This window comes from Pipistrellus kuhlii, unplaced genomic scaffold (genome assembly GCF_014108245.1).
Source record: "Pipistrellus kuhlii isolate mPipKuh1 unplaced genomic scaffold, mPipKuh1.p scaffold_m20_p_1, whole genome shotgun sequence".
Lineage (NCBI taxonomy): Eukaryota > Metazoa > Chordata > Mammalia > Chiroptera > Vespertilionidae > Pipistrellus > Pipistrellus kuhlii.
The window spans coordinates 107,000,838-107,019,271 of NW_023425404.1; the positions used below are offsets into that span (position 1 = coordinate 107,000,838).

General features: G+C 38.7%; 1 protein-coding gene across 1 annotated transcript in view; it reads right to left on the reverse strand.

Moving 5' to 3' along the window:
- CUBN (cubilin) overlaps positions 1-18,434 on the reverse strand; it is a 291,544-nt gene that overhangs the window by 267,683 nt on the left and 5,427 nt on the right. Inside the window, exons 6-13 of the mRNA XM_036459129.2 lie at positions 17,841-17,944; positions 9,702-9,828; positions 8,603-8,765; positions 6,479-6,610; positions 5,538-5,633; positions 3,439-3,557; positions 2,831-3,017; positions 1,602-1,714 (exon numbers count right to left, since the gene is read on the reverse strand). Of these exons, the coding sequence (XP_036315022.1) occupies positions 1,602-1,714; positions 2,831-3,017; positions 3,439-3,557; positions 5,538-5,633; positions 6,479-6,610; positions 8,603-8,765; positions 9,702-9,828; positions 17,841-17,944 (1,041 nt within the window). The remainder of the gene's footprint in view (positions 1-1,601; positions 1,715-2,830; positions 3,018-3,438; positions 3,558-5,537; positions 5,634-6,478; positions 6,611-8,602; positions 8,766-9,701; positions 9,829-17,840; positions 17,945-18,434) is intronic.

Consider the following 18,434-nt stretch of genomic DNA (forward strand, 5'->3'; position numbering starts at 1 on the left):
TGTGCAAACAACTATGATATCATTACAACAATCAATGTAATAGACATATCCAACACCTCCTAAAACTTTCCTCTCTCTCTCTCTCTCTCTCTCTCTCTCTCTCTCTCTCTCTCTCTCTCTCTCTTTCTTTCAATAAAAATAAAATAAATGTCCTTGATTCATACATAATTTTCTAGTCCTTTGTGTAAATTGTATTGGAGAATATATAGATAGATAGATAGATAGATAGATAGATAGATAGATAGAGAGAATCACAATAATTAAGAAAGCAACATAAATATTCTTACAGATTGAAAATAAAAGTATCAAAATTTTTCACAAATATGTTTTCAATGTCAGAAAATATAATTCATGAAAACTAAATGGAAGAAGAAAATCATATCAAACACTCACTGGGAAATTGATTTTGGAGTTTATTCTATTGTGAGTTAGCAGGTCTTCTTCCTGGGGGTGGGGGTGGGGGATGTTTTCTGACCTTATACAATGACCTCTATAATATTGCTGGAAAGTTAATGGGATTTTAAGGGAAACCTCTATTCAGAAGTATAACTTTATTTCAATGAGCCTATGAGTTGGTTGAAGAATAAGTATTTGGAAAAGTTGAACAATAAATACTGGAGATAAAAGCACTAAACACCTCAGGCTCAGATTTTAATTTGAAGATTGTTCTTGCAGTGGTTCATGTTCAGAGTCATTGATGTTGAATGGCCTGAATTCAAGTGACTGCATGCCATTTAAAGCAACATGCCCCTGGGCAAATTTCTCAACTGTTCTAGGCTCCATTTCATTATGTGTAAAATGAGGATATATATGTAATTAGTTTGGGTTATGAGAGTTGATGATATAATCTGTGGAACAATTAGCATAGATCCCTGGCACATGCAGTGGCCCAGAGAAAACACTAATAAGGAAATCATATTTTTAAACAATATATGTATTTTTATTTATTTCGGAGAGGAAGGGAGAAGGAGAGAGATAGAAACATCCATGATGAGAGAGAATCATTGATCAGCTGCCTCATGCATGGCCCTTACTGGGGATCAAGTCTGCAACCCAGGCATGTACCCTGACCAGGAATGGAACTGTGACTTCTGGCTCATAGGTCAGTGCTCAACCACTGGGACATATTGGTCAGGCAAGAAAATCATCTTAATGGAAGTTCCCATTTTTGTATAATAATCAACTTTATTGAGTGATGATCTTCAGACACGGCTGTCTCAGTAAGAACATGCCTTTACAAATCACGGACTTGCAGTCAGCCAACCCATGTAGAGCATAATCCATAGTGGGCAAACGGGGACTTTGGAAACAGAAAAACTTGACTGAAATCTGACTAGTCCAATTACCAGCTGAGGAGTGTTTAAAAATACTAACTAGCTTTTCTTAGTTTTCATTATCTCATATATAAAATGAAGATATTACTCCTTATTTCAAAGAGTTACTGTAAGGTTAGAGAAAGTCAATTAAATTGCCTAGCCCAAAACCCAACATTTAGTAAATCCTCAATATATGGTTAATAAATTATCACCATACGTATTTTATGTAACATATATGCCTATATATAAATGAAATCTACATTAGACAGGAGACACTACAGTTACCTTTCTCTCTTCGGTTCGGATAACCCAGAAGCAGTTAACGTCATGAACATAGCCAACGTCAGGGCTCTTATAGCTGAAGCTCCCGTTCACCCCTGAGAGGGACCCTCCACAGACTGCAAAGGAAAAGAAGGTGAACTGTGCTTTTCAGAGACTCTGTGGAGGAAGAGGCTAGGCAACTCTAACCTGCTGGAACATTTAGAAGAGTCTGAGTAACTAACATTAGAGACAGAAGTCCTACCATTCTCCGCCCATGTCCCCTTTTCCTTGGGCAGCCACCCAAATCCCTTTTCTTGTTCAAAGTCTAGTTCACATCTCCTCATCTCCACCATGAAGTTCCCTGTCCTTTCTATGCTCACTGCCTCCCATTCTACCTTTGTGACCTTTGACTTGGCTCCACACAATTTAGTTTTTATCTTTGGTTCTTGTTTATCATCTGCCATTTTGTATTAGTCTTGTCTCCTCAACTGGAAGATAAGCAAATTATATGTGTTGACAGTATTTTATGCTTTTTTTTATTTCTTCATGGGGTCTACCACCATTCTGAACATACAGAGAAGCCTTGGTAGACATGCTGATTCAGAATAAGGAGTACTAAGGGAGGGAGGGAGAAGTTATAAGAGGTTTTCTGGTGAAGGTTGATTATGACATGCATTTCATTGGGAAGAAAATAAAGAATTTGGAAAGATTTGAGAGAGGACTATTTAGAATAAAGAACAAGGCAGAGATATTTATCCAGTGCATGGGGTCAGGTAAGGAAAAATGTCTGTCTTAAAAGGAGACCTTTTAGAGAACTAATGAAAAGTATAGGTATAGGATGAGGCCTGGGTATAGAGGAGAATTGAAAAACAGTCCCAATATTTATTTAACAGGCAATGGGGAACCCAGTATAGTATTCTAGAGAGAAGACTGACATGATTAAGTGGGATATTCTAGGGAAATTAAAAGACTGCTTTAGAGAAAACCTATTCTTAGAAAACTATAAATATCGGAGCATATTTTGTTTTCAGAATGGGCATAATGCAAACAGAAAAATTTTCCTTTGAGGAAAAGGCACTTCTGGCTTAAATTAAGATATAGATTCACCTTGTCGATTCTATACAATTTCTGCAAGGAAACACTTAGTTCTAAGCATTGGAGCAATTAGACAAGAAAGAACCTGCAGTAGGACTCATTAAACGATGATAAATTTAAGCTGTGAGCATCTGAGGTGTAAGAAATGCTGAGCATACCTTGCTGGGGAATTTGGCAGAGAAATCCAGTCCAGAAACGTGTGCATTCACAAGTGAAGGCATTAATGCCATCAACACAGGTTCCCCCATTCAAACAGGGGTTGCTCAGGCACTCATTGATGTTTTCTGTGCAGTTGATACCAGCCCAACCGGATTCACACTTACAAAGATAACCAGACACTGTATCCTAAGGAAAGAAACAACATAATGCCATAGAACAAATGGATAGACAATAAACTCGAGTCAACCCAAATAATAGAGAAAAGTGAAACAACATGATGTATGCAGCAGATGTTGAGTCACAAGCAGCTTCCAGTGGTCTAACTTGCATTCATTCATTTAAATGGTGATTGCTAAGTATAAGTTATATCTAATGGAGCAAACTGCAAGCATTGTTTTACTTCTTTGTAAATCACTAAGTAAGAAAAATTAACTCATTATTTTTTCCTGGGAACTAAAATTAGTATTTACCTTTAACCTCAGAGTTATTGACAGTTTCTTATCTTAAGTTTCATCATTATCTTAAAAGTAATGTCATAGAAAACTTATTGCATAGATATGAAACTAAAATTATTCTCAAGTATAATCAGGAAGAATAAAGAACTCACGATGCATTGTCCATTTAAACATGGGCGACTCAGGCAAATATTACTGAGTTGCACACATCCATTTGGGCCAAAACCATTTCCAGTGTATCCCGGGAGACACATACAGTAAGGTAAGGAACCTGTTCAGAAATAACAGTGAAAGTGTAAATACAGGTCTGCTCAACTCAGACCCAGCAACAAAACTCAGGCTCTGTTGTCTAGACAAGAAATCCTCCAACTCAAGTGTGCAGGTCTCTAGGGGCAGGCAAGACAAGGTGTAAGGAGAATACCCTGAAATCTTTATTTTCCTATTTTTACCTTAAAGATAAGGAAGGCAATACATGTTTTCAATACTTTATATACGATGACACTGACTTGTAATGTCATGATCCCGAGTTGTACGCAAGGGTGAGATACGCAAAGGAAAAGGGAAGTTTCCCAACATGGAGGGGTTGACAGCAGAAACAAGTATTCTTAGGATGATCATATCTATTGCAAGCATTTTACATATATTGACTCATAATCCTCTCAAATGGGTATTATTATTATCCCCATTTATAGATGAAGACAAAGCTAGGATATGGTGGAGTCAAGGGAAAAATCAAAATCCCAGTAGACTTTTTCTAGAACTCTTGCTTTTAACCACTTTAGTATGCTGTTAATCAATTAATAAACTCTTTGATAATCACAAATATATATATATATATCATACATATTCTTTTATACATGTGCACATATATGACATGTTAATAAAAATAAGTGATATGTTGAAATAGCAAAAGATATGATAAAATTATTCAATAAATGGAGTTGGGGCCAGCCACCCATTTGAACAATAATATCAAGGTAGATCTCTATTTGATGCTATAGATAAGAATAAATCCTAAAAAGATAAAAAATCTTAATGTTTAAAATAAATAAAACTATAAAAGAACATGTACTTGAATATTTTCAAAAGGTTTGTTTGGTAGGGAAGGACAAATTCCAAGGGGGAAAATTTTAAAGAAAATATTTTACCATTTTGACTACATAAAACTTTTAAACTTCTAAATAGAAAATTCCACCCACAAAATGAAAAAAATAAAAACAACATGCCAAGAAAAATACATGTAAAATATGAGACAAAGAATGAGGTAATATTGTCATTACATAATGAAATTTTATAAATCAATAAGTGATGAACAAATAGAAACAATGGCCAGTACTATGTGAAAAGCATTAATTATCAATTGTTAATAATCAAAATCTTAATTTTTATTTAAACAAAATTAAAATAATGGGAAGGCAAAATTTGCCTATAAAATTGACTAGAATTAAAAATAACAATAGTATTAATTGTTGCTAAGGGTGGGGTAAGTGTATATTTTCATACACTGTTGGTGAACATATATTATATTTTGATTCAACATTTCTGAAAGTTTAGCAATATATATTTCAAAAAATTATAGAGTTAAGTTTCTTTTAAGCAGCATTGCAGATGCTATTGGTATTTTTTTTCTAGCTCCATTTTTTCATTCTTTACTTGTTATTTTAATTGAGGGTATAGGCACCTGAAATAAAAACTACATATTTCAGCCTTCCTTGCAGCCAGAATTAGCCACCAGGTTCAGCCCTGGCCAACAGCATAGAAATAAAACTATCCTGCCCTGACTGATTTGGCTCAGTGGATAGAGGGTTCTGGGTTCGATTCCAGTCAAGGGCATATCCCTCAGTTTTGGGCACATTCCCAGTAGAGGGTGTGCAGAAAGCAGCTGATCGATGTTTCTAGCTCTCTATCCCTCTCCCTTCCTCCCTATATAAAAAATCAATAATTAAAAAAATATATAAAACTATCCTTAAAAGAAGTAGACCTGTCCACCTTCCTTCTTTTCTCCTTCCTGCTTGCTGGAATACAATTACGAATTAAGTAGCTGACTTAATTATTTTGAAAAATAATTGCTAAATTAGAACCAATCAAAAAAGAACACAGTCTATTGCGTTTTTTAAAATCTCAGTGTACAGTTTTGTAACATGAATTAATTTTTTGTTTCAAGATTTAAAAAAATGATTTTAAAAAACTCGATTTGTTTTATAAGGTTATATTAAAATACCCAGAAGTAGAGAGAGCGCTAAGTCATTACCTGGGCCTGAGGAGCAAGACGCCTGTGGGTGGCAGCCTCCATTATTAACCGAGCAGATGTCTATGAGTGTGCACACTCTTCCGTCGCCCTGGTACCCTGATCACAGCAAGAGCAGGGGCACGACAAACAGCGTTAAGACTATTCAAGAAGAAGATTCCCAATCTGAGAATCAAATATCATGAACAGACTAACCAGAGAATGTAAAGTGTCATAAACAAAATTCAATAATTAAGAAAAAGGACAAGAATTAGGAACCTGGTTTCATAAACATTGTTCTTGGTTGTTTCTAATTACAAAATAAAAAAAATTAAAAAGGTACACTTAGTGCTGACACTAAAAAAGTTGACACTTTTTAATTACAATGACTTGATGATCCTAGAGCTAAATTATTTTAGAGTCCAAAGTACTATTGTTTTCTGTTAATGAAACACACAGTGTTGCAGTTAATCCCTTAAACTCATTGAACTTCCTGGATAATAACTCAATTTAGATTAGAGAATAGCAATAATGACTCCTTTCCAGAAGAGAAAAAAAACTAACATGTATTACATGCCTTCCATCGGGCCTGTTGTTTAGTGAACTTTATATGTAAAATACTTCCTGTATACATTATAGAAATAAATTATTTGTGGGAATAATGGAGCTATAGGTCTGTGATTTCCGGAGAAATCTTTACAAATTCTGCATTACCTCAGTAAGCTATTTCAGTTTTTAATGAAGGCTTGTTGTCCTTTGATATCCAACGTTTTTTCCCTTCTTTCTTATAATACAGCTGGTACTAATGTGCCCTGAATCCGAAAATTAAGTAAATGTTTCCAGACTGTTCAGTTTATCTCCTTGGACAGAAGCCATATTTAAAATAGAGGGGGGGGGGGGGGGGAGAAATCCTGTTTTTAAATGTATGGTTTGCCTGTAATGGAATCAGAAAATTAGTGTAGTACCTGGTGGACAGGCTTGACAGTGGGAAGACCCAGGTGTGTTCACACAATCAACAGGCGGAGCCACAGAGCAACCGCCATTATTTATCTCACATTCATTGATATCTTCGCAAACATATCCATTTCCTTTCCAGCCTAGAAAAATAAGATTTGAAAAGTTAGCTCTATAGATGAGTCAACAAAGAAGAAAAGCAAATAGTCAAAAAACATATAAAAACCTGCTTAGCTATAAGGAACTATAGATTTAAATGAGATATACTCTACCTATCATGTTGGCAAAAATTGTTTTAAATTTTTAGAATCAAATTTGGCAAATAGGAGTACACTTATATGCTGTTAATCAGAATTTAAATTAATAAAACCCATTTGAAAAGAGATCTAGCAGTATTCGTTGCATTTCTTAAAATACATATCTTTAAACTACCAATTTCACTTCTTCAAATGTATTCTACAGTGATAAAACTGGCAGTATATAGAGAAATAGGCAAGAATAAAATAAAGGAATAGGCAAGCACATGTCTATTGCAGCATCATTAAATGGGAGAAAAACTCTTGTGGTCAATAGAGGCATAGCTGATTACATTATGACTCATCTATTCCATTGAATTCTATGAACTATTTTTAAATTTTTTTCTTTATTGATTAAGGTACTGGTGTTACATATGTGCCCTTATCTCCCCATTGCCCTCCTCCCCCACTCATACCCTCACCCTCCTGGTGTCTGTGTCCATTGGTATGCTTACATGCATGCATACAAGTCCTTTGATTGGTCTCTTTACAAACTATTTTTAATAACGTGTACACACATATAGGAAGGAACAAATGAAAATACAAAATTTTATGTAGAATGTGATCCCAATGTGGGGAAATTTTTTTTAATCTGCATATGTGTCTATGTGTTTGTAAGAGTGAAAGAAAAGGTAGAAGAGGAGCAAGAACAAATTGTAACAGTGGTCTCATTAGAAGGAGACCGACGTGACAGAAAAGGAATGCTAGTTTTACTTTAAACATTTCTGTTTTAGTCAATTATTGAGTTTTATTACTCAGAATTTGAATGATCAAAACTATAAGGATGTCTCAAACCTTTTGCAATGAGTTCACTAAATCAAAAGTCACTAAACAAGGCAATAGGGGGGTGGGGTCTTTGGTGACTCAGAAGAACAGTCTTCAGCAGCACAGCTCAGATCAGAGGCAGGCAGGCCCCTGTGTGAACGCTGGTGCTGATACACTGAGTGATCTTGAGTAAGTTATTTGCCTGCTCTAAGCCTCAAGCCCTTATATTTTAAAATGGGAAGAATACTCATTGCTGGCATTCTTGTTTTGGTTAGTTGCAAGAATTAAAAATTGCCTAGCACAAGCCTTCATGACATTTCCATAAAAGAATAGCTGCTATTATGATGTTGTCTTTGTGCTCCACTTTCTAAGAGCATCCATGGAGTGCAGCCTCGTAAACTCTCTGAGACCTGGTGCCTTCTTCCCAGTGCACCCAGCACGGTGCTTTGTCATGGTAGGTGGACATGCATCATCATTATATGGATGATGATGATCCTATATGATAAGGGATGAAGCTGGACTCAAACCCAGGCACTCTCTGAGTCCAGAGTCCACATTTCTAATGACTCCACATTTGACCTCCCCTGGAGATTTGGTCCCTGCACGTCTGTGATGGAGCTGGATATCCACATTCACAGCAAGGCCATCAGACCTCCTAATGCCACACCCAGATGAGAACTACTGGACAAGAGAAGACATCCATAATTTCCCAAGTTTACAAACATCTGGCTAGTAAGTAAGGCAGAACTAGAGCCCATGTCCTTTGGTCTCAAGTCTAGTGAGTTGAGGGCAACACAGAACGTTTACCTCGCAAACTATGGCTAGCCCTGCTCCCAGCGTTTGCCTCGAGCACAGCTTGAGACAAGCCTCTCATGTCTGCTGTTCAACTGTCACAGCAGGAAGACGGTCTGGAGTAGGAGTTAGTGAAACAGGACATGAAGCGGGATTGGAGCGCCTCCTAAGCACGGGCTTCTTCTCCTTGGGCAGCAGAAGGAAACTGGTTTGGGTGCCATGCCTGGCTGGCAGGCAGAACCCAGCACGGTGCCTCTGGCTGGCGTAGACATGCCCACATACCTGTGGGACAGGCCCCACAATAGAAAGAGCCTGGAGTGTTGAAACACTTCACAAGCGTTGAACAAGGCGCAGGCGAGAGGTTGCACTCATCTCGGTCCTGTGTGCAGGCAGAGCTGTTCTGTGGGGAGGTCCATCCGGCATCGCAGATGCAGCTGTACTTGGGCTGGCAGGAGGACAGGAGTGTGAAGAAAGAAAGTCAAAATGAGCAGGAAAACCTTTGAAAATCTCACCAGCCCCCAACTGTTTATCCCCTAATGTTCATCTCCATAAGGTAATGGAGTGACTTTTTTTTTTTTCCCTCCCAATGATTAAGCATTTAGACCAGACCAACCATAAAGAGAAACATCTTTATTTCAGAGTAAGGGAAACCTATAATTTGCCCCCAAAGATGCCAGGGAAAGAGCAACAACAATCAAGAACTGTAAGTCAATATAATTAAAGTCAATCAACTCAGCCTGCTATGCTTTTAGAGGGAAAAACACCCATGTGGGCACAGACCTCAGAAAAGCAATTCTGTTTGTTTCCCTTTTGCAAGTCTTTCCTTCCTTCCCATCCACCATCACTGGAAGGGAACCATTTTCCATCACGTAAGTAGGAAAAAACAGAAGTAAAAAATAAAGACCTGAAGGTCTCCTGCAAAGCCAAGCAGCAGGCACTGGGGAACCCTGCGGGTCAGGAGCCCAGGTTGTCAGGACCCAGAGCCTCAGGGAAGTGGGCTCAGGGTCTGCAGCAGTCATAGGGGCCAGAGAAACCCAGCCTCCTTACAACTGCATGTTGCTGGCAAGATGGGGTCTTTTGTGTTTCCATGTCTTGTCACTGTTAGAACTCACTTGGCCAAAAGGAAGTCATATCTCACAGAGAAATTCATGAAGGAATAATAAAATGTTAGTCATTTATATAATGAAAACTTAACTTCTGGTTCAAGTTTTCTGCTTATTTATGGACACCTCTCATCCCCTTCCTCGCCTGCACCCTGCCTAAGGGCAGGAAGTGGCTTCCCCTCTGGAGCCTCACAGGGCTATGCCTGTACACAGTCATGCAGGATGACAGACTAAGGACCCTGACTCCCTCCAAGGAGTCACAGTCCGAAAGGACCCACCTGTCCAGCCTGGGTGCGGACTTGATCCTCACAGATGCCATGGACACAGAGTGCCTTGGAGCCTTCTTCACAGTCATTGTATTTGGATGCACACTGGGGGCCATGTGTCTCAGGGGAGCAGAGACAACTGTTGGTTACACAGAACACAATGTCAGGGCTTGTGCTTCTTTCTTAGCATCAATAAAAAAATAATGATTCCAACTGCTGGTCAATGATGTTCATGTGGAAGCAAAGACCTGCAAACTAGATTTGCTGGGTGAGGTGGGGGAAGACCACTCTGCTCTGCTTCAAGTAGTGCTATCAGCAAATGCATCTTCGTCTCAACTAGTGGGAGAGGGCACGACTCGCTACCTGGGGCATGACTGCCACTGTGCATTTTTCTGCTATCACATCATCACACCTTTCAGAAGACAGACACCTGTAAGAGTTTGTTCAAGATGGTCCAGAGAGAGCTCTCAAGTCCATTCTTTGACAAGCTGAACCCCCTGATAAGCCAGGTGATCCACTGAGCAGACAAGTTCCTGAATGTTCTCTAGGACTGCATAACCCCACGAGCAACATCATATCCACATCTACGATAATTCTTATTCTATTACAAAGGGCAATACTTCTTCTATCCATAAGATGCACTTAACATAGTAACATGACTTTAATAGCCACATTTTAATTCACAAGAAGAAATCATATACGTGTGTGTGTGTGTGTGTGTGTGTGTGTGTGTGTGTGTGTCAGGTGAGCAGAGACAATATATATACCTAGTGATCATTATGACAGAATGACCAGAACAACCGGTCACTAGAATGCACACTGACCACCAGGGGTCAGACGTTCAACACAGGAGCTGCCCCCAGCTTGCAGGCCCTAATTGCCATGGGGCCTGTCAGCCACCTTCCCAGTCCCACCCCCCCCCCCATCACTTCCCTGCCAGTAGGCCCCGATTGCTTGACTGGGGCCAAGCTTCCAGGCTTAAATGGGGAACCAGGAGTAGGTGGCAGCAGATGTGGGTGGTAAGGGAAGGAGGAGGCGGGGAACCTGATCAGCCCTGATCTCTGGCCAGGACTTGGGACCCCACCCATGCATGAATTTCATGCACCAGGTCTCTAGTTATTACATAACACCTAAGCTGGTGGTGAATGCTTTCTTACAAGAACATTTCAGTTCAACAATAAGCAAAGTTATTTTAAATTTTCTTTAAGCTTGGTATAATTTTTAAAACAGCTGAGTTAGCAGCAAGGTGGAAATGGAAGGATCATATCTCAACATAATAAAATCCATATATGACAAACACACAGCCAACATTATAATCAATGGGTGAAAACTAAAACCATTTCCACTAAGAATAGGAATAAGAGAGGGATGCCCACTCTCACAACTCCTGTTTGACATAGTACTGGAAGTATTAGCCATTGTGATCAGACAAGAAGAAGAAATAAAAGGCATCCAAATTGGAAAAGAAGAAGTAAAACTGTCCTAATTCACAGATGACATGATACTATACATAGAAAACCCTAAAGACTCCACAAAAAATTATTATTGTAGATTTAATAATTGAATTTGGCAATGTAGCAGGATACAAAATTAACACCAAGAAATATATGGCATTTCTATACACCAATAGTGAGCTTACAGAAAGAGAGACTAAAAAAGCAATTCCATTTACCATTGCACCAAAAAATTAAGATACCTAGGAATAAACTTAACTAAGGAGATAAAAGACTGATTCGCAGAAAACTAAAGGACACTGAAAAAAGAAATAGAGAAGACATACCGTAAACAGATGGAAGAACATACTGTGTTCATGGATTGGTAGAATCAACATCATAAAAATGTCCATACTTCCCAAAGCAATTTATAAATTCAACGCACTCTCCAGTAAAATGCCAATGGCATATTTTGTAGACCTAGAAAGAATTCTCCAAAAATTTATCTAGAATAAAAAAAAGACCCCAAATAGCTGCAGCAATCCTGAGAAAGAAGAATAAAATAGGTGGGATCTAAATACAGATATTAAGCTGTATTACAAAGCCACTGTTTTCAAAACAGCCTGGTATGGCACAAGAACAGACATGTAGATCAATGGAATAGAATAGAGAACTCAGAAATCAACCAAAATCACTATGCTCAATTAATATTCATCAAAAGAGGCATCAGCATACAAAGGAGTCAAGACAGTCTCTTCCATAAATACCTAGTTTTGGGAAAATTCGACAGATACATGTAAAAAAAAATGAAACTAAACCATCAACATACACCATACACAAAAATAAACTCAAAATGGATAAAGGATTTAAACATAAGACCGAAAACCATAAAAATACTGGAGGAATCCACAGGCAGCAAAATCTCAGACATATGCCAAAGCAATTTCTTCACTGATATTGCTCCTTGGGCAATGGAAACTAATGAGAAAATAAACAAATGGGACTACATCAAAATAAAAAGCCTTTTCACAGCAAAAGAAACCATCAACAAAACAAGAAAGTCCACTGCTTGGGAGAACATATTTGCCAATGTTATCACCAATAAGGGTTTAATCTCCAACATTTACAGGGAACTCATACAACTTAACAAAAGGAAGATAAACAACTCAATCAAAAAATGGACAATGGACCTAAATAGAAACTTTTTGAAAGAAGACAGAAGGAAGGCCAAGGGGCATATGAATACATGCTCAAAGTCACTAATCACCTGAGAGATGTAAATCAAAACGACAATTTGGTACCATCTCACACTTTTTAGAATGGCTATCATCAACTAATGAACAAATGACAAATGCTGGCAAGCATAAGGAGAAAAGAAACCCTTGTGCACTGCTGGTGGGTATACAGACTTATGCAGCCACTGTGGAGAACAGTATGGCGTTTCCTCAAAAAACTAAAAATGGAACTTCCATTTGACCCAGTGATCCCACTTCTAGGAATATATATATATATATATATATATATATATATATATATATATATATATATATATAACAGAAACACCAATCAGAAAGGATATATGCACCTCTATGTTCATAGCAGCACAATTCACCATAGCTAAGATTCGGAAACAGCTTAAGTGCCCATCAGCAAATGAGTGGGTTAAAAAGTGTTGAGTCCTCTCATTTTATCTCTCTCTCTCCTTGCTCTTATCAGTTGGAGATGAATTCATTTTAATCCTACATTCTCCTCCACACAGCTACAGAGTACACTTCTTTCATGATAAGAAAGAAGTGGGGAGGAAGAAGCCAGTGGATCTCCCTTGCTGTGATTCTCAAAGACAAGTATTATTAATTCCATTTTATGAGTGAGGTACACATTGCCCACAGAAATTTATATCTGTGTTATACCAGCAAGATAGTTTTTTCTATCTCTCTCTCTCTCTCTCTTTTTTTTTTTTTTTTTTTTTTTTTAGATTTTTAAAATTGATTTTCAGAGAGAGAAGAGAGAGGGAGAGAGAGAAATATCAACGTGAATCCTGCACACCCCTCACTGGGAATCGAACAGGCAACCTTTCAGTGCACAGATGACACTCAACTAATTGAGCCACATCAACTAGGATGCCCCATGGTTTTTTCTAGATCACATTCCCACATCCAGAAAGCTAAAGTTAGTTGAAGACTTGCCCTTTTTATGTCTTTTTAAAATAACAGTGTTTGTATGTAAAATGTATTCTTAAAGTATCTGGATATGGCCTTTAAAGAAAAAGAGTAATGAATTGTTAACCTCTCTGCAGATATCACTTTTGTAATGACTAGATTTTTCAGTCTTCAAAAGCAATGCAAGTGCTGTCGGCAATTGGAAGAGGTCAAGGGCACTTCATAGTCATAGTTTAACTTGTTTTAGAGCCCATGGTTCAATTTTAATGTAAATGACTAACTGAAAGAGGTAATGAGCTTAATACCTAACTACTATCTGAGCTAAAACCAGACCATCTTCAGGGTTTAAAATCCACCAGTGTTAAGAATGGAGATAAATAAAATAAAACCTGCTAATCATCCTTGTGTTCCTAAAGAAAGGAAAACAAAGAAAGAAAGAAAAACAAACAACAACAACAACAACAAAAACTTGACCTTTCTTTTTTTTTCCCCCTAGAAACCTTCTCAATCTGAGCCTAAAGTGTATAATATACACCACCCATGCTTGGCAAATTTAGACCCCTAGGGCTGTCTTAATCCATGTAAACAGGGGAATAATAAGAATCAATTCTTCAAAACAAAGATGCAATAGCAGCATTGTGTCAAAATATTAGCTGTTAGCTGCTTGAAGCAGTTGAGGGCAAGCCCTGGAAACACAAGACCTCTGAGGCAGAAACAGACAATGAGTGGTATTCCTTGCTCTGCTTTCAGTAACTCTAAAAAATAATTTTAACCAAAAACTTTCTTGTGAAATAGGGCTTTTGATTAATTAGCGTTTGCATAATGATTTATCTTTCAAAGTCGGAATTATAATCCCCTTAAATAAAGACTCCTTTGTCTCCCCAAGTCACTGGGTTCCCAGAGTTAGAGGCTGAAGGAGGCCCCCAAAGCAGAGCAAACTGCCCACCCTATTCAGCAGCTCCAGATTATCCAACAGCCTCTCAAGTTTAATTTTAGCAAATGTCTGAAGTTTCCTGAAGGGGTAACTAGTCTCAGAGAAGTTACTGATTAACAAGGATTTAACCTCACTTAATAGACTTCAAGGAAGCCTCCACGTGATTGCTGTTTCCTTACATAGACTCCACAGAGCAAGAATTTAATCTTACACTCATGCACATTTTCCTATGAACTTTTATTCCTTCAAAAATCTCCCTTATGTCCAGCCAGTGTGGCTCAGTGGTTGAGTGTCGACTATGAACCAGGAGGTCATGGTTTGACTCCCTTTCAGGGCACATGCCCAGGTTGCACGCTCCATCCCCAGTGGAGGGCGTGCAGGAGGCAGCTGCTGATCAATATTCTCTCTCATCATTGATGTTTCTCTCTCTCTCCCACTTTCTTTCTCTCTGAAATAAATAAAAATGGTTTTTTAAGTCTCTATTATATGCCTGAATTAGAGTGTTTATATTGTAGGAAATGAAGTGGAATTCCTGAGACTTCATAAAATATCCCCATATCAAAAAAAAAAGAACCGAGAATTAAATGTTCTGCTCTCAGCCTTCAGCAAATCCTAAAGGCAGAGATTAGAAACCAGAACTATTTCCCCGAGTCAGCACAGAGAGTCTTGGGCTTTCTTTTAAAATGGGTGCAAGAAAGAATGCGGCATTGCTCTTAAAGTTTGAGTCCGCTGTTGCGTAGCTCTCAACTGGAAGAAATCTCTAACATTATCCCTGCCCCTCATTTGTCTCTGGACAAAGAATTTTCACCCCTGGCATGTAGCAAATAGTTGTGTCAGTTTTTCTATTCTATTTGCAGGGAAAGGGGGGAGAGTTGTGCTGGGGGAAATTACAATTTTGCTTTGGTCTATGGATGTCATCCCACTTGCACACCTTGATATTCTGTTGCTTTGCTAGACTCCAGAAGACAGTGAAGATAAAGAAAGACCAGAGTGAGATGTTATTTCCAGGACAATCCTAGATGTCAGGAAGGCAATAAAGTATTAGTGCTAGGAGTTGGGACATTTGCCACCTAATATCTATAAGCAGCAATTCTCCTTGATAAATGCCCATAATCACATAACAGGAGATAATGCTTTCAAGAGAATGAAAGATTAGACCCACATTCTGGATCTAACCCAAGCTTGACTGTTTATAAAAGCAGAAAAGGGGGAGGGTCATATAAGTGTGAAACAAAATCCTAATAGCAAAAGCTCTTTAATAGCATAATATTTAATTTAAGTTAGAGGTGGTTAATTATGGTTTTAAACCAATTATTAACTCATTGATGTATCTATCAGGAGTTACAATGAGTTAAAGCTTATAACTTAGAATGAGAAAAAAAATTAAGATCAGATCAAAAGAACAAACGAATAAATTAAATGAAAAAGAGAAAGCTGACTGCTTTTTGAAACAATATAGTGTGTTTACAGATGACCAGGAAAGAAAAAATAAAATTACTGTACCTATTTTTTTTTAATATATTTTATTGTTTTTTTACAGAGAGGAAGGGAGAGGGATAGAAAGTTAGAAACATTGATGAGAGAGACACATTGATCAGGTGCCTTCTGTACACTCCCCACTGGGGATGTGCCCGAAACCAAGGTACATGCCCTTGACCGGAATCGAACCTGGGACCCTTTAGTCCACAGGCTGATGCTCTATCCACTGAGCCAAACCAGCTAGGGCTACTGTATTTATTTTTGGTGGAAAGATCAGAATGAATATCGTTGTGAGGGAATTGAAGGACAAGATAGTAGACAGGATAGTAAGAGAGCAAATAATTGCTCTTCACTCTGGTGAGATTACATTCTAGTGTATTCATGCACGACAAGACCAACTTCTTTATCTTTTAATAATCACAGAGTGCAAGCTACCAACCAATATAGGGAGAAAGATAATGTATTTTAGAAAGTGATTGTAAGAAACCATACAGAAATAAGTTTGAGGTTGATCTGCCATAAAATTTGGACTTAATTATTCAAAAAGATAATGTGTCAGCCAGTCTTCCAAGAGTTTGATGGGAACATGGAGTGATGCTTAACTCTTAGCAAGGAAAGGGAAGTTTTCCTGGAGAGGGTGGGGCCTGAGCTGTAGAAAAGCCATTTGGCAGGGTCAGTCAGAAGATAGAGGCTGCATGATTTGTCGTGAGGGGCCTTGTAGCTAATTGAAGAAAGTCAGTGAGAGTTAACTATTGGAAAAAAACCTCAGTTCAATCTCTGGTTTTTATTATGGTTAACATGTTGCATAGGACTTGAATGAAGACATCCTCACTAAATCTATTGCTATGGTGGGGTAGCCCTTGATGATGTAAGAATATCCAAACCTGTGGAGAATTTTCATAACAATTTATTGGACTCAAATCAGGATGTTCCTAGAAGCAAGATCTCAGCAGGCTGAGAAAAAAAGCTCATAAGAATAACAGTTTTCAGTTTGTTTTTTGTTTTGTTTTTGTTTTTTGTTTCTTTGTTTGTTTGTTTGTTTTTTGCATTTGAGATTCAGGAGAGAACCTAAGGAAGATTGCATGAAGGTGGAAGAAAGGAAGGCAAGACTTGGCTTACAGCATAGTTACCGTTATGTACTGTTATGAAGGTGGTCAGGTTTCAGAAGGAGGGCTCCAAAGGGGACATTTCAAAGGTGTGTTAACCGAGATGCACAGAAACAACGGACAGGGCTTGCTGAAGGCAAAGATAAGCCTTTTACTAAAGAAGTTATGTGCCTGACTACCCACCATGACCTGCCCACTTTGGAATTTGTGATCAGATCACCCTGAGAGGTTACTTTCCTGGGCATCCCTTTTCCATCTATACTTGCTTCTATTTAAAGATCTTGGATGGCTGCTCCTTTGACCTCTGAGTGTTACTAACCCTCAGCCTCATCTTGCATCATGTTCTCCGTACTCTCTATGCCAGACACAGCAGCCCTCCTCCAGTTCCTCGGGGCCTCTAGAGAAAGGAATTCCCTGTGGGGTGAGAGTTGAGGATGCACAGCTTTTCTTGCTCTAAGTAAATAGTTGTGTGTAAAGTTTAAATAGAGCCACATATTCCCCCATAGAGCACCTAATTTTGCTGCCAATACATCCAATCTTGGATGCTTTTAACTATGGGATGTTTTAATCCTTCAAAAACACACCTTAATATATATGATATGATATATATCATGGCTTTTTTTTAGAGAGAGAAGGGTAGAAGAGGAGAGAGAGAGAAACACTGACCAGCTGCCTCCTGCACAGCCCCGCTGGGGACTGAGTCCGGAATCCAGGCAAGTGCCCTTGACTGAGATTGATCTGGCAACTTCCTGGTGCGTGGGGCGACGCCCAACCACCCGAGGCACACCGGCCGTGGCAATATGCATTTTTAAATATGCAAAAGTGATTGTTGTACCCAAAGCTTTAAGAGTCTTTACATGTTTCTGATCGTCCCTCTGGGGGCTGTTGACCCCAGCCGTGAGAAAGGCGTTCCTCAGGAGGCTGCCGCTCCTCAGGCCCCAGACCAATCACAAGACACCCAGACCACACCTAAGCACAGCAGCCAACCTACTGACTCAGGAAAGTAAAGCTTGCTGTTTAAAGGAAAATGGACCCGTTACCTGTAGCTCCCTACTGTATTAGCACACGTGGCTCCATTCTGGCAGCCGAAAGGTGTTCCTGCGTAGATCTCACATTCATTAACATCCGCTGAGCACAGAGGACCCTGTGTTTGTATAAAGAACAAAGTCAGGTGCCACAGGTTACAGAGGCATCTGAGGCCCATGTTCCAATGAGACCTTTAAGGATTAACACACACACAGTAAAGACAGTCAAGCCAACTACAATAATGGTAGCACTTACAATAATAGTAGCACTAATATTAATCTCTGGTTATCCTTCCTCTGGAACTCAGATTTCACCTAATAGGAAAGCACCAGTCACACAAGAAGGAGCCTATGCAAACTAATTCTCATTTCACTATGGCTCTGCACCTGGGAATACTTACCTATTTTATTATTTTATTTTATTTTATTTTAAAAAATATGTTTTACTGATTTTTTTACAGAGAGGAATGGAGAGGGAGAGGGAGTCAGGAACATTGATGAGAGAGAAACATCCATCAGCTGCCTCCTGCACACCCCCTACTGGGGATGTGCCCGAAACCAAGGTACATGCCCCTGACCAGAATCAAACCTGGTACCCTTGAGTCTGCA